Source organism: Cyanistes caeruleus, chromosome 13 (assembly GCF_971803275.1).
Source record: "Cyanistes caeruleus chromosome 13, bCyaCae1.hap1.1, whole genome shotgun sequence".
In the NCBI taxonomy this organism is placed as follows: domain Eukaryota; kingdom Metazoa; phylum Chordata; class Aves; order Passeriformes; family Paridae; genus Cyanistes; species Cyanistes caeruleus.
Window position 1 is genome coordinate 14,376,389 of NC_141713.1, and position 15,860 is coordinate 14,392,248.

Sequence of the window (15,860 nt, forward strand, 5' to 3'; positions counted from 1 at the left end):
CTAATATGCACTAGGAAATTGCTCATCAGGGACATCTCTGAGCCTGTAAGGGCATTTACATCATTAGAAACTCCCTTGGGATAAGGAGTGACCACTTGCTGCTCAGAAGAGAACTGAAGAGTATAACCACAAGAGAGATGGAAAATTGACCTAAGAGAGTTGCTCTAATAGCAACCAGGTTTAGCCTTTTCCTTTTCTTGGTATACACTCTGGATGAACTATTCTTCTGGTTATTTTTTAAATTTTTATTAATATTTTTAATTTTAAGTGTTTCAAACAAGTTGCCCAGCCAATTGCAATTCACAGTCTCCCAATAGCAAGTGTGATTCAGAAGGAAACCACACCTGAGCTGGTTCTATCAGTGTGCTGGAAACAAGGACCACCACCTGAGAAGCCAGTTTTGGAGCTAAAGAGCTGCTCAATTCAGGGCAAAGAAGTGAATGTACATGGGGGCTGCTTTGAGCACTGTCTCATCTTTAAATAATAAAAGTATGGCCACTGTAGCACACTGATCTCATGTGGAATCACAAAATCTGCAGAGCCTCTTCTTTACACAGGCATATGCAGAAGCCTCTCACTTGAAAGAGTGTACCCACAGAGACCACATAGAGCAGGTCTGCCTGAACAACCACACACAACTGAGAAACTGCTACACTTACTTGGTTCCAGGTTCCCCTTTGTTTACTCTGCTATTGCCTCCTAGGAAGGGGAAGAAGACCACCAACAACCATGGAAAAATAATCCACTACAATTTACAACACAAGTGCATTGTATTCAGAAGCCCAAACTACTTTCCTACTTAGAATATATCTTTGATATACAAGATCTCAATGATACTGGCTTCTTTCACTTGACTTAGATTATAGTATCTTACAAAGCAGGGCATGGGAAGAGGTTGCAGGCCTCCTCTTCTGGAATGGGTTTGGTGCTGCTGTCACAGTAACCCTCAGGTACCTCCTCGTGAGTGATTCTGTTAACGCAGTGGAAAATTGGGTACTGTGATCCTGAAATGAAGCAGACCATTAGGTAAAGAATTGCAAAAGATTCTGCAACAGTAACAGCAGCATCCAACATTGATGCAGAAAGGAAAAGCATAGCCTGACAACAGGAAACACAGACAAAGGCTTTATTCAAAATTTCCAAAAGTAAGAGCTGTAAGGATGCACTAGCAATTTCCACACTGTTTAAATTCCAGCAGACCTATTTGCTCAGTCATCTTAAATGGAAATCTAGGACAAGACTTGGTGGCAGTTCTCATGGGAAGCATTTTCACTTTGTAAAAAAAAAGATAATAGTATTTCTTCTATGCCAAAGTTTTAGAAATGTGCTTTGAAATCTCAGGTTTTCATCAAAACTGTTAATTTAGCTTCCCTTTTCCTCAGGTAGCACAAAAGTAACTTTTTTTTTTCTTGCAACTTGGAATTTTGGAAAGTTATTTAAATTTGGTGGATCATTAAAAAAAAAATTAAAAACAGTCATCTATATTTCTGCATGAAGAAATGAAGTAGAAGAAAATGGAAAATACAGAGGAAAGAAAAAAGTAGAAAGTCTCCTATACTGAATGATGCAAAATGAAAACAAAGCCTGAAATAGTACAGATTTTTTATCCTGATTTTTCCACTCCCTTCTTTGTCAGCCTATATAACCTAGTTTGGCTTGAAAAGCCTTAGGGCCATCTGAGAGTCACAGGCGTCTCACACCAAGATTACAAGAAATGCTCACACAGTCTCAACAGTCTCAGGATCCAGCTCTCCAGATCCAGTTTCTTTTGAATTTAACTCAATCAGAACATGCACACATTCTTCATATAATGGGAAAAGAGACACTTATTTTTGGCAGTTCTGTTGCAACATTTCATGGAGTAAATTGGAGGCTGAAATTAATTTTTTTTAATTTTTTTTTTTTCTTAAGACCTACAGTTTTGCTATCTTCATTTTGACTCAGATTTCATTAATACCACAGCCAAGAGTGACCAAATCTCTGCAGAAAGGACAAGAACTACATGCCAATGTTGATAAAGGCCATGGCATACACAAACAAAGATTTCTATGATGTAAAGGAAGAATACATTTAACCTGATGTGTTTCTGCAACTGCACCACAAGTTACCAGACCTGGATACTAAAATTCACCTTGAATACAGGAATTCATTCACCCAGCAGTTGGTACAGACTGACTGCTGCTAGCCAATCATCAGACACAATTATGGATTCTGCCTATATGACTTGTAGTAAAAGCACAGTGTGCTTAAATGCCAACTAAAATATTTTTCTCCACAAAAGGGCTGACTTAAAGAAGTCTGAATTTTACTGATTGTATTTTAGCTCTAGTTCTTTTGCTGTAATTTCTCCAAGGAGAAACTTTTTTTTTTTTTAAACTGAGAAGCAATTTTGATTGCTATCAATACTGCTGTTTTTTTTCTGCTCTGTCTGTAGCTATAACATGGATCTGGCCTTGGACCAAATTTACAAAGTTTCTCTCATTTTACAAGTCCTCTCAAACAAATTAAGAAGCAAATGTTCTACATGCATATGAACTGGTGACAGTCAGCTGAGCTCTCACACTGGTACATGTTTATTTTAAACCTCTGCAGTGTTATGGGTATGCTGGTGGGTGGCTAAGCATAGTACAAAAGATTTCACTTTTACCACCACAAAAATTTCTTCTTCCAAGTAATTGCTTGTGTTCTGCATTACTGAATCTGTGGTCACTGTGAATGTCTGGCAGCAAAGTTTAATCTTTGCAGTATATGCAAGCAGTGTATGCACCACTTCCCAAAAGCTCACCAGGCCCTTTCCATCCCTTTTCCTTCCCACTTCTTCTCTATTAAAACCTCAGATTTCTGAAGTCACATCAGTGCTGCTCCAACAACATCCAATGAGACAAAGATATGTCTGATGAAATGCTTGTGAAACCTTCCCATGAAGATCAGAAAACTGTTGACAGAGACACAAAGAGCATGGTGGGTGTATCTGACAAAGCTGGAGAGGCAAGAGGGAATGGTAAAGAATGCCAAAGAATGTTGAGGAAAGCAGCTGTGTATCAAGGGTATGGGAGAGAGCAGCTTGCCATAAATGCTGAAATATTTCCTTTCAGAGGTAAATGTTATATCTTGCCTTATAATTTCCATGCTTTCTGTTGTTAATCTTGCTGTTTCTACTGTTTCAAATATAAGCACAGGTAATAGTAGTGACATGCCTTTTGGTTGTGAGAACAGACAACAGCAGGTCTAACAATGTTTTGTGCACACACAGAGCACTTACCTTTCCCACATGTAGTAGTGCACTCAGTTTTTCCAACCTGTTTCCAGTTGTGTTCTCGGTTTTGTCTTGGTGGTTGCATAGCAGGCACCTGGTTTTCTGGCTGATGAGAAGGAAATCTTCCTGGTTGAATGACTGGAAAAGTCCCAGCTGACTGTCCAGTGAGAATGTCTGTCTCTCTATGTAAATCCTCATCCTCATGACTTGTGCTTTCTGGCATTCCTAACTGACCATTCAATGGCTCCCCTGATGATGGACAATAATAGAAAAGTAAAATATTGAGCCTCACATGAAAATATTAGTCTATGTTATTATTCTCTAGTAATTAGAAATGGAGAATCATTAAACTTGGAAGCAGCTTTAATCTGCTATGTAGAGACTGCCTAATAGTGACCTGTAAAGATTGTGCTGTTTTAAACTAAGGTAATCAAGTCTTAGCCAGAAAATACATTAAAAACTAAAAACTGAGGAACCTCCAAAGACAGTGTAGAGTTAACTAACCCAGTGTCAAAATTTCCCAAAGCATTTTTGTTTTGTTTCATGCTCTGCAGTCTGTGCCTCCCCATGTCACAGCACAGCTGGTCCTCATTATGAACATACCAAACACTCAGAAATTTGTCAAAGCAAGTCACGAACATTAAAATTAGGACCAAATTCACTTGCAGAGTTTCTCCTGTCCTTCAGAACTTCCTAGGAGTACACAGCACATATCCACACCTCAGGCAGGAGCTGCCCAGATTCTTGCTTGGGAAGAGAACACTGTTCTGTTTGATCCTCTCCAGTTGAAAGAGGAAAGGGGGATTGTGGAGGGTTGTTTTAAAGTATCTCAAAAAGACTGAAAAGAAAGATCATGTTCTATTTCGTTTCTGAGACATGGTTACAACACTCCTACTCAAAGTAGTAATTTCCCTAGATAAAACATAATAAACCTTGCCAGTGTTAATTCACTGAAGTTTTACCAAATCAATGCTGAGTTTTCATTCAATATGTAGGGTGAAATTCTGAGCCTCTCCCACATCAATGGCAGCATTTACACTGAATTTATTGCTATGAGTTTCTCCATTAGCTTATTAAGTACCAAAATGTGTTTGATAAAAGGAAATGGTGGCTTTTTACCTGGCCTCCTGTGAGCAAGCAACTGAGGACTAATGACATTGTCTCCTGGAATGATATATTCATAATGTATACCCGGGTTAGGCTGCTGATGTATCATCTAAAAAGAAAACCAGCCATACATTAAGTTCTTCCACTTGTTATATTATTAATACTTAAATACCAACTTGAACTGATCAGCTACATAACATTATTTATCACTGGTTGGGATAGAAGAAATGGTTAATGACTGTCTCCAAAAAATGAAAAAAAAAAGAAAATACAAGTTACTGTTTGCAAAGAAGAAAATAAAAGCTCCTGCATTTGCAAATGGAACTAGTTTATGATGGCAGAGAAACTGTCTAAATCTTCTTTGAAAAACCTAAGACTGCTGTGCTTGGGGCCAAGGTGTGCTGTGGGCTGTGCCAGCCGAGCAGCAGAGACTCACACCAGGCCTCAGCAGCAGAAGATTGTCCAAAGGTCATCCAAAGAGTGTCAGATAGCAGGAACTTGACAGACATCTCAGGAAACAAAAGCAAAGAGGAAACAAAGCAGAAAAAAACTACCACAACCCCCAACCCCACACATGCAGCCTACTGTGCTTTCAGAGGTTCCTCAGCAGCTCGAGGAGAGCACCTGCAAACAGCACATGCGCGGTACTCTGCACCCATCTGCTCCTTCCAGCACCCTGCAGCCCCCTCAGCACCCCATGGAGCCCCAACAATCCACCAGCCCAAACTGGGGCTGTCCTGCTGCCCACCCCATGAGCGCTGCAAAGATCAGGGAGCAGATCCCAAAGGCCCATGGACTTGCTGCAGCAGCTGAAGATCACCTGCAGCCCTCCTGCATCCTCCCACATTCATTTTCAAATGAAGGAAGATGCAGCATAAGCACAGCCAGAGTCCCCCTGCCTTACGGCAAACCACAACTCACCAGTGTGTTCTTTTTGGAACACAGGCAGGAACCTGAAGGTTTTCTCCTTTAAATATGAAAATGAAGCTCAGGGTTTTCAGAATGCTGCTGCATGAGCCCACATGAGCTGACAGAAGCATGACTCTGATGGTCACTGTTACTCTGGGTGTGCTTGCTTAAGCAGTTGGGCACAACAGGACCCGAGAAAGATACGACTCTAGGACAGCTTTTTTAAACTGTTAGCAGCACACTCCATTCCCAGCTGACCCTACTGCACTGCTGCTCTGAGCCTCAGTGTTCCCACACTACAAATGCAGGGGTGTCCTGAGCTGTTAGTTTCACCACTTTAGCTCTGATTACTTCAGTACTGCTACTACTATGTGACATTTATGTTTTAGCTTGAACTCTCTGTGGGGATTAGTCTGATAGAAGAATCAGACTATACTCAAAGTACCTTTTAAAACCAAGCCAAATAAAACCAGAACACAAATAAACAAAAATTCAAACCAACAAACCCACAAGCAAACACCAGAGCTTGCTCTGGCTCTTTGGTTCTCACAATCCATTGACCTGGAAGTAAAATGTCCTGCTATCCTAATGGCCAAGTGACCCAGCAGAGCACAACTAGCGCTCCAAGGCTTCACTAAATTCACATCTATTAATATCAGCTAGGGATTCAGACTTTTGTTTTAACTTATGTCAAAATCACTCTTTCCTTGCCAAATATAATAGCTATTCCTCTAAACACTGTCCCTCAGAGAGCATTCACTTTTCTGAACCATCTAATAATGCACTGCCTGTAGTATTTTTTGTTAGGTTGGGTCCTTCCAATGTCACTTTTTCATCCAAAAAATACACCCTCTTTGTGGTCCTGAGGGAAGCATGAGCTGTGAATTGACTTCAGCAGTAGAGTACACTTCCCTTCCAGAACCAGGACCCTGTTCTTTAGATGGTTCCAGGAAAACTTCCCAGTGGTTCCCACGTTATGGTTTTCCCATCACATTTCTCAAAAAAACTGACCAGCATATTTTAGAGAGAGCTTAATTGATGAAGACCCTAATTAGCATATTGTTCCAGCTTTGCTGCAGGAGAATACCTCAAATGATAGAATAGTTTTGCTTTGAGTTAGTGGACCTAAGTCTTTGTAGCAATGAATACTTCACACTTGGACAGAACTTGCACCTCTTCTTCTTGTTACTTATTACCTCCTGTGAATCAGAAAGCTTTTTCCTCCACATTTCAGAGTGGAAGAAAGCATGATCTAAGGAAAACAGAACAGAAAGCCATTTGGAGTTCCCATCTGCAAATCTCTTCATTTTTCTACACAGAGCATAAGGATCATGAGTATGGGTGAATGGAGAATTACATGACTCAGGCACTGTAAGATGAAGTCTGAAAAAAGATATCTATATCTGCTTGGCTACACATTTCAAACCCACGAGCAAGACTGTGTCATACTGAGCACTGATTTGCATCTAGCCCTATTCACCTTTATCTTCCCACACTATATTAAAAAAGAGACTAAACTATCATCCTATACTGAATGGTAGCATTCCTCCTATCAACCAGAAACATCTCAGATCCAGTCAAATCAGAAGTGCCAATCCACAGCAGTAAACACAGAGCAAAGCTGGTAAAGCAACTTTCTTACGCTCCCTAAACCTAAACCAAAGCATTGCAATATCAAACATCATAACTAACATCTAACAATGTCAAAACTTAAGGCTTTTTTATGATATTACTTTGGAAATATCTGTTTAACCCACTTTCTAACCCTCTTCTGTCTAGGTCATTACGTACTAGGCATTAACTGGCTGAAAATAAAAACTCAGGGCCAAGCCTCAACTCACAAACCCTGTGATTGCACAATGACATGAACATTTGAAAAACACAGTCTGCATTGCACAGTTTAGGAGCCAAATTGTTTATTTTCCCAAGTTTTTCCCAGTCAATTACAATCAATTGGAAAAGAAGTTTGGATCGATTGGACTCTAGATGATCCTAGAGGTCTTTTGCAACCTTGATGATTCTAGCGTTAGCATAATTATTACCTTACTTTATTGGACACCATATAGCAGATGGGGAATAACTTTGCCAACATCTAGCTTTTCCCAGCTTAGTAATCAGCATAGTTATTATTAATTTTTCTATGAAATTATCCTGTACACTCACTTTTCTACTCCATATTGCACTCAAGGTGAAAAAAGGCACAGCTGGATGAAAGAATCATATATTCAGTTCATCTAGTTTTTTCAATAAATGAATTTTACTGTGTGGAAGTGTATAATCTCAGAACACACCACTTAGCTTGGAAGAAGTTGTAATCAATCCCAGTTATATTTTTATTTCAGTATGAAGAACTAAAAAGCCACTCCATCTGAAGTAAAAAGCTTTCTCAATATGATTTCTCCCTCTTAGACACAATTTTTCTTCTCCCTTTCTCAAATGGCCATTATCTATGGCCTCCTATCACAGCTTCATATTAAAACTGCCCTGCTTCAAATCCTACATTCTGTAGGTTTATGGACTTGTTTCTTTTAAAAGAAACTGAGATGGTGAGAGGCCTTGTCTGGCTTAAGTATTTGCTTCTTCACTGTAAAATTAAACTATGCCAAATTTGTTTCAATAGGAAAGTATCCAGAAAAAATCCAGTTCACAAAAGAAAACCCTTGGACACTTGTATGCCTTATTTCTACTTTACTGAACAAGTTCAATTGGTTTTACAGGATCGGTTAATTCTGAGAGAAAAAGGCTTGATTTAGATTTTCTATGATTTGGAGCAAAATGGATACCACACAAAACAAATGGAAAATAGCAAAACTAACATTTCAAAATTAAAGTAACAGAGAGTTGGTACTGAATGCCATTTTAGGGTTGCATTTTAACAATGAACTGAACAATTTCTTTTCCATCAGAAAGAATAATTTAAATACTAACTCACATAGACATCAAGGACTTCATTTGTTGGCCCATCAGCTAAAAAGGACTCCCCTGCGGTGCTGGAGATCTCATTGGGGCGTCTGTAAGTGAACATTGTCCCACCACCTTCGTACCTGCCCGGGCGATCGATGGCCCAGTTGCCGTTGATGATGGAGCGTCCTGAGCGGCTGCGCAGGGCTGGAGAGGGGACACAAACACAAGATTTGGTCAGAGGAAAACACCTTCCCACACTGGTGCCCAATCAGTTCCCCACAGCTGCACAGAACACTCCAGGTACTCCTGACACCAGGGAACAAAGCTGGTGAAAAGAACAGAGTTGCATTAGTAGCTGTGGGGGAAAAAAACTCAGCAAACCAAACACAAACCAACTTTGAAAACTTTGTATGTTTATGTATGTTGCTGTATGAAAAGAAAGAAAAATCAAACATAGCTTGGAAACCTTTTTCAACAGTTTCTCCCAGGTGGCCACGTGACTCTCAGCCAGCCAGCAGCACACACAACACACACGGATGCCAAGGAGATGGTTTTCCTGCACTTTCTTCCCATTGCATGGACTATTTTGTGATTTAGGCAAAACAAAACACAGAGTCAGATACAGAAAACCAGTGCATTAGGCAATATAGAAGGACCAACAACGTAGGGGCACAGGAGTACCCTGAATTGCCAAACATTCCTGTTATTTTTCCATGAAGCCCTTTGGCTGGTTCCTCCCTTTCCTTTTCAGAACAAGATTTTTTTGTCAGAACATCTGCAGAGTCCTGACCTACAGCACTGCTTGGAGTGCTGAGCATTCTGAAAATGGCAGTAGGATCTCTTGCATAAAAAGAAGTGACTTGCAAATCAGATACTAGCCAGGGATTGATAAAATATGGATTCAATATCCATTGACTGGATATGTGCATTCCCTTTGTTATTATGGGCAAGTCAGTGGTTTGGTGACATAGGAGCCTCTGTTCCCTCTCATTCCTACTTTCCTTATCTACGTGACTATAATTTTTAGTCCTTAAGGTCAGAAACTCCTGCCACATATATGTGCATAATTTATGCAATATTACAGTTGCATAATTTAAAAAATATATATACATTGAGGCTGAAACCCTATCATACATTGCTTTATCAGACATTGACCATATGAGACACAAACCTTTCTCTAAAGGCTCTACTCATAGATTTTTAATTTTATTACGAAAGGATTTGCTTTTAAATATAAACTTTAAAAGAGACAATAAAATCTAGTAATACCCTTGGCTGTACCTTGCTCCGTAATTTACTGTTTAAAATCCAAATTCAAGGTACAAGCTTTGAACTTAAAAAAGTTTAGGGTCAAGGACCCAGTTATTCCAGAGACGATGACTTCTTCGCCCTGTCTCAATAATGGTGATTCTCAGTAAAAATGCTCTCAACATTATACACAACTATTTTCACTATTAGGAAAAACTTACATGCATAGCCCAAATGATGGGAAATTAAATTTATGCCACTAATTCCAAAGTAGCACACATTAGAGATGATGTACAGACATTTTATTGTCTGTACATATTCCAGACATCTGAACTAACTTAGCTAATCAGTAGAAGCAGTCTTCCTGCTTTGCTGCAGGACTCAGAACAGAATGTCCTGTGAGAAGGGATAGTGACACTCACTTGTCTTGTTAGGTTGTAAAATTCAAAATCTTCTGACTTGGAGGGGTTGCTGCTGACTACCCAACTATTTATAATTTGCTTAATATTAATGAAATATTTCTACAAAAGCAAAAATGTCAATTAAATAAATGGCTTTGCATCAGACCCTGTAAATGCATTCACACATTTTGAACTTTTATTTTACTTAATGCTACATGTTTATTTTCCCAAGAGCTGCCATACATCCACTTGCTTTCTAGGTTTCATTTACTAACACATCGACAAAACAAGCTCTATACTGTGGACATTAGCTGAAAAGTATTTTGTACAGTATGAGCCATGGAAATGGTCTTATCATTCCTCATATCATGCTGAGAGGAAAAATTACAGCTCAAAAAATATTGCATACAGGTTAGATAGGAAATCCAGTCATATTATTTGCTTGCTATTTATACCCTATTTACACTTTGCTACTTTTTAATTCAAACAACTGTAGATCAAACACTTCTGCAAAATGCGTTGGAGACTGATTTAAAATTGGTTTATTAATGTGGAACACTTCCTTAACTTTATGATCTGAGTATTTTTTCTTAGACAGATGCTAAACAAATAAGATAAATGAATCATCAAGAGCTCAAGAAAAAAAAAAAGAGCTGGCTAAGATTAAATTGTTATTAATAACAAAGCCATAGAAAGATGGCTGTCTGAAAAACTGAGTGCACATTAAACTTTCATTTCAAATCCATCATATGACAGATTCGAAAGAGGCCTCTCCATAAAAAGGGAAAATGTGCCTCTTTTATGTTTTGATCACTCTGCATCTACCACCTCAACTCTGCCCCCTGAAGAATTTTTATGGTACTAATATTTTTAGCCAAAGCATGAAAGATTTTGAGGAGCTTTACCATTAATTCCTCATGAGGAATTCCTCATACAGGCTGTAGCTCATTTAATCTATCTTTCATCTTGGAAACAGCTTTTAACTATAACTGTTGTTTACAGTGGCCTTCAATGATGTTTTGCACTAGTGATATGGAGTATTTCAGGGTTCAAATTCTGATTAACTTCTCCATATTAGCAGTTTGATATATATTTTAAGTGTCTTGGTGAATGACTCCTATTTTTCTAACCACGTCTGAAGAGAAATATTTTAGGTGTGGCTGTAGTACCTCACTATTTGCAGTACATTTTCACCCAAAATAGGCACAGTACCAATAATGAAATGAAACTTCTTAAATCTGGCAACAGTACTAATATGCAGAGTAATACCATATATTTTTGTCCTAAGGCTTTTTCTGTCTGGGAGAACAGTGTCTTAAGTCCTACTTAATCATTTTATAAGCCACAAGAAGGCTGTAGACAGACAAAAATGAAGTTCTTTCCCATATACATGAAGTGGATCTCATTTGGTCCTGACCCACAGGGAGTGAAGCAGGGAGCAGTTCCTCTCTCTGGGAAGAGGCTGCAGCCTTCAGCTGTGCTCAGTGGGAATCCAGATCAAGGCTTGGCTGCTGAAGCCAACTGCAAATGTCTCACTGGTGATTTCATCCAGGGAACCTTGACAAGCTGCAGATGCACTCAAAGTGCAAGTCAGAGATGGACAAGACATCATAAAATGTTCTTTGATAGAAGTCCTCAACAAAGGCACCTCAAGCAGGCAAGTGGCTGTGGGGCCTGAAGAGGTTATCTGGAGCAGAGGCTAGACAGAGTCAAAGGAATAAAGTGGGTATTTAATTAGAAGGCTTTATAAGAACACACCTTGGGCAGTACAAGAGCCTGGCCAGAGCCATCCCAAGATGGACAACTGGTCACGAGATTTCACACTTTTATAAGTTTTGGTTCATTTACATATTGGAGTTAATGGTCCAACCACAGCCTCAGGCTTTGAAGTCCCATCCTCCCAGCTTGCTCCCTTCAATTCACTGTTGTTTATGCTTTTTGGGCCTGAAGCTGCAACGGTGTCCTTGGTTCTCAGGCTTGAAAGGGATAGTTTTGTCTAACTACACTGTGAAGAGAACTTTCTAGCACTTTATATGAATTTCAGAGTCACACACAAAGGCAGTATGGAATCTGGAAAATAAGAAAGCTAAAACTGAAGGCATCAGGTGAGATGGATGGGGCTCTCAGGCTGCATTTACTTTGCAGCTACCAATCAAAAACCAAGCTTTTAAAAATTTAATCCTGTTGTTGTTTAATTTGAATTAAAGTGCATTAATGTCTTGGCCATACTAGCTTTCTATAGAAACAGCAATACTTTTCCCACCTTTAAAGAAAGTGCCCAGATACAGCTGTAGTAAATAATCAGACTACTTCTGAGAAACCACTTGGATGAAAGAAGTGAAAGAAACATGCAACTTCTCCTGTTTATCATTCCTGCCCAAAAATACATTATATGGTACTTTCAGAGACAAATCTAAATATTCACATAGTGCATAATGAAAATCAGCGTAGGGTGGTGCATCTTGTACGAGTAAACCCCACAGATAGTCTTTGGTAACATCTCCTGTGAGACAAGTCAGTTGGCTTCATGGTACAAACCATGCACGGAATGTAACAGGAATTTAACAGGAGGAACGAGAAACTTGGAAGGGAAGGACTTGTTGGAAAAGTCCAGCAAATGGAAAAGTCCAGAAAGTGGAAAAGTCCAGAAAGTGGAAAAGTCCAGCAAATGCACTGAGCTGGCCTTTAACTCAGAGCAGCCATACCTACAGCCTGATGACCAGCTGCCACACCAGTGCAACTCCTAACAACAGTGGCCACTTCTGAATGCACATAGATTGCAAAAACTCTCTTCTCCAAAAGGACTTGAAGACAACTTCAGACATAAAAAAAACCAAACCTCAACCAAAAAAACCACCAAAAAATCCAAAAAACTATTCAGTGTCACAAAACACAGCCTGCCTTCATGCCTGTCAATCTTGCAGGATGGAATACACAATACCTGTTAGGTCACTAAAGAGGGAGCACATGGACCAGTCTAGAAATACTGAGTCACAGCACACAGCTTCTAGGCTACTTAAAAGTACCTCTGCATGAGGAAAAAAGTCAAATTCTGCACTGCAGCAAACAGTTGTTTTCCATTTTGGAGAATCCACTGAACTATTCCTTCCCCAGTTTCCTCAGAGAGAAGCTTCCACTTCTCTCAGTTGTGACTGCTCCTTTTGTGATTGACTCCAAAAGCCCTGTTGATGCCTCGGCTCAAGCAAAATGCTGCGGCAGCAAAACAGAACAGACAATTAACTACTGTTGTAAGTAAGTATTATAAGCTTTGAGAAAAAAGCCAGATGTCCTATAGCTATACAATCTCTTCAAGCCCAGACACTACAGCAGGTTTGAGGTCTCAATGGCTTCAGGAAAATCTCCAAACAAAGAGCAGAGTCAATCTGCATGTTACCAAATCTTAAGATTCTGTCAGGAGAGGATGCAGGATTTGCCCAAGTTTTTTAGCAGTCTTCCCTGATAGGTATTAGTTACAGCCAGTGAAACATTACACTTTAGCTAGTCTAGGCTTCCTCTTCTGCCTTTTTGGTGAGATGAGAAGCAAAACGCAGGAAGCCCCTCTCTGACAACAGCATTCTCACACTGCGACTTCTGAGACTTTGGCACATGAGGTAGTGCAAAATACACACACAGATATACTACCTGACATTTGCAAAATGTGATAATATGGCATTTATTGTTCTTCAGTGTCACTGCTGCTCTCCCACACATCATCCTCAATCCCAGTGGAAAGCAGTGTGCAACACAGACCTTTGGAAAACCCATATAAACAGCAGTGTTACTCAAGCAGAGAATGCTCTGCATCCTATTACCCAGCTGCTACACTAAGACTGTAAACCTATGTCTGTGAACAGCCTGGAGCTTTGGAAATAGGGAGCTCATGAAGCAGATTTGATGATGCAAGTAAAAACATTCACTAAAGCAGAATTTCAGCATTTTGTGAATTTTTGCACTGCAAGGCATAAGCACTCCTTATGAATTGCATCTTGGGTTTCATTTTCAGGTTTCTTATTACTGTTTCCCTTCTTTGAAATTGCTCTAATAAAATGCCTTTTCCCATTTTTCAAGCAGGTGCTCTTGAGTGATTGATGACTTTTAATATTATTATTTGTGAGTACAAAACTAGTAACACTTACATGATTCCGAGTAAGTTATGCCAAGGCAATAATTCTGAATGTTGAGATATGCTCTAAATAGCCGAATTAGGGAACACTACAGAGTATATGCCTACCCAGATCATATAATCAGTTTCTAAAAGCATTTATTGTAGGCCATACTAATATTTACTGGGAAAGCAAATGAAGGAGAAAGAGGAAACAACAGAAATAAAGTTCATCTTTAGACTAGTGCTATGTTTATGAGGTCCAGCACAAAAATAAACCTTCCTAGGCCTCCTTAGCACGACAGGCTTTATGAAAGTCAGAAAAGTGTGAAGGCATTAATGCTCTGTGCTGTTCATGACATGCAGATATTGGCACTGCATCTCAACAGCCACCACAATTAAACATGCAACTACCCAGTTCTTCACCAAGGGTATTTCAGTTCCTACTTTGTATCAAAGTGTGGACTGCAATGAGTAAAGAGCTCAGAAGTGACATCACTGCTGAACAGTTCCTGAGTTTCGTGAGTTGTCTATTACAGCCCCCTACACTGGAGGGAAGGACAAGACAAGCTATCAGAAGGCCAGCACAACATTCGTTGAAGATAAGAATCATTCCAACAAAAACTGAAAATGAGCAGATTCCATTATTCTGCAAATGACCTCACCTAAAAGGACTGACACAATTAATATACACAATGGCAGTATGTGGTAAGAATGATGAACTTTCCATTTATTTTTACCTAGCCATTCTCTGTAATTATATACCTCAAATACATTTTATTAAGTACTATTAAAATAATCTATAAAAACCTCTCTTCCAACTTGCACAAACATTTCTGTTGAGTTGAAGGGGTATCAGTGGTTAACTAAATTCCCAACTCCACTAAAGTCTATGTAAATTTACTGCTGTTTAGTTGTATGTAATTTTACCATTGCCTTGAAAATACTGAAGAGAAAGGACAGAAGGGCTAGCATAAAAGTAGACTGGGAGGAATTAAATATGAAGAGAAGGACAACACTAAACCCCAGAGAACTGGAGTAAGAATCACACATGTCTTGCATTTGTAGCTAAGCTGAATGTATAGCCCATTGCATATCTACTATTTTGTTTTGGGAAATGCAGTGCCTCAAAGGGAACTCCTACGCTTCAGAAGACTCTAGAAATTAATCAGTAGAATCTAACTCAAAATTGTAGGCTTTTTAAAATATAGAAATTCATAATCCTGTTCCCATTCTTACTTTTACATCCATAATTTATTTCTGTAAAGAAGGCAGGACATAACTGAGGCTGCAGTTTCTAAATGGCAGTCTTAGAACTTCAGCTCTTATAGGACATAATTAGAATTTTTGTCTAAGTCCAGTGAAAAAGCAGGGTTTGAATTTTAAGTAATTTACTTCCCACCCTACCTCAGTACCATCAGGAAATACTCTCCACTGGCAACAGCTGTAAATCAAGGATTTGGAAATAACAAACATTCAGGATTGGTAGCCTCCAACAGGGATACATTTCCAATGTAGCATGTGATATCTCAGCCATGCAGCTCCAGCTGAACCTGCTGATGATAGTATTTGGCTTAGTTACACAGTTTCAGTTAGAATGTGGTTCTTGTGTTTCAGGAGTTGATGGGACTGGCTGCTAATGGCTCTGAACATGATAGCTGAGCCTTCTGGCACAGTTCAGCTGCACGTTAGTGAACCCAGCACAGAAACTCAGCACGCATTTGGCAAAAGTCCTTTAGGTAGATAACTGCAATTGAATTATCTTCTAATCCAGACACTACTTCAGTCAGAAGGGCCAGATTAGTGAAATGCACATGTGTAAATACCCCCCTCTTTCCTCCAGCTGGCATAACAAAAAGTGTTTTGTACCTCCTTACACTCCTGACAACTGCCAAGAATTGGAATAATTGTATGACAGCTAAAGTAAACCAGC

At 39.4% G+C, this 15,860-nt stretch overlaps 1 protein-coding gene across 3 annotated transcripts in view; it reads right to left on the reverse strand.

Moving 5' to 3' along the window:
- The window catches only part of THSD4 (thrombospondin type 1 domain containing 4), a 248,947-nt gene that overhangs the window by 21,987 nt on the left and 211,100 nt on the right, over positions 1 to 15,860 (reverse strand). For all 3 annotated transcript variants that reach the window (XM_023934118.2, XM_086848971.1, XM_023934119.2), the window contains 4 exons: positions 8,205 to 8,380; positions 4,376 to 4,472; positions 3,263 to 3,505; positions 875 to 1,004 (listed from right to left, as the gene is read on the reverse strand). In XM_023934118.2, the coding sequence (XP_023789886.1) occupies positions 875 to 1,004; positions 3,263 to 3,505; positions 4,376 to 4,472; positions 8,205 to 8,380 (646 nt within the window). The remainder of the gene's footprint in view (positions 1 to 874; positions 1,005 to 3,262; positions 3,506 to 4,375; positions 4,473 to 8,204; positions 8,381 to 15,860) is intronic.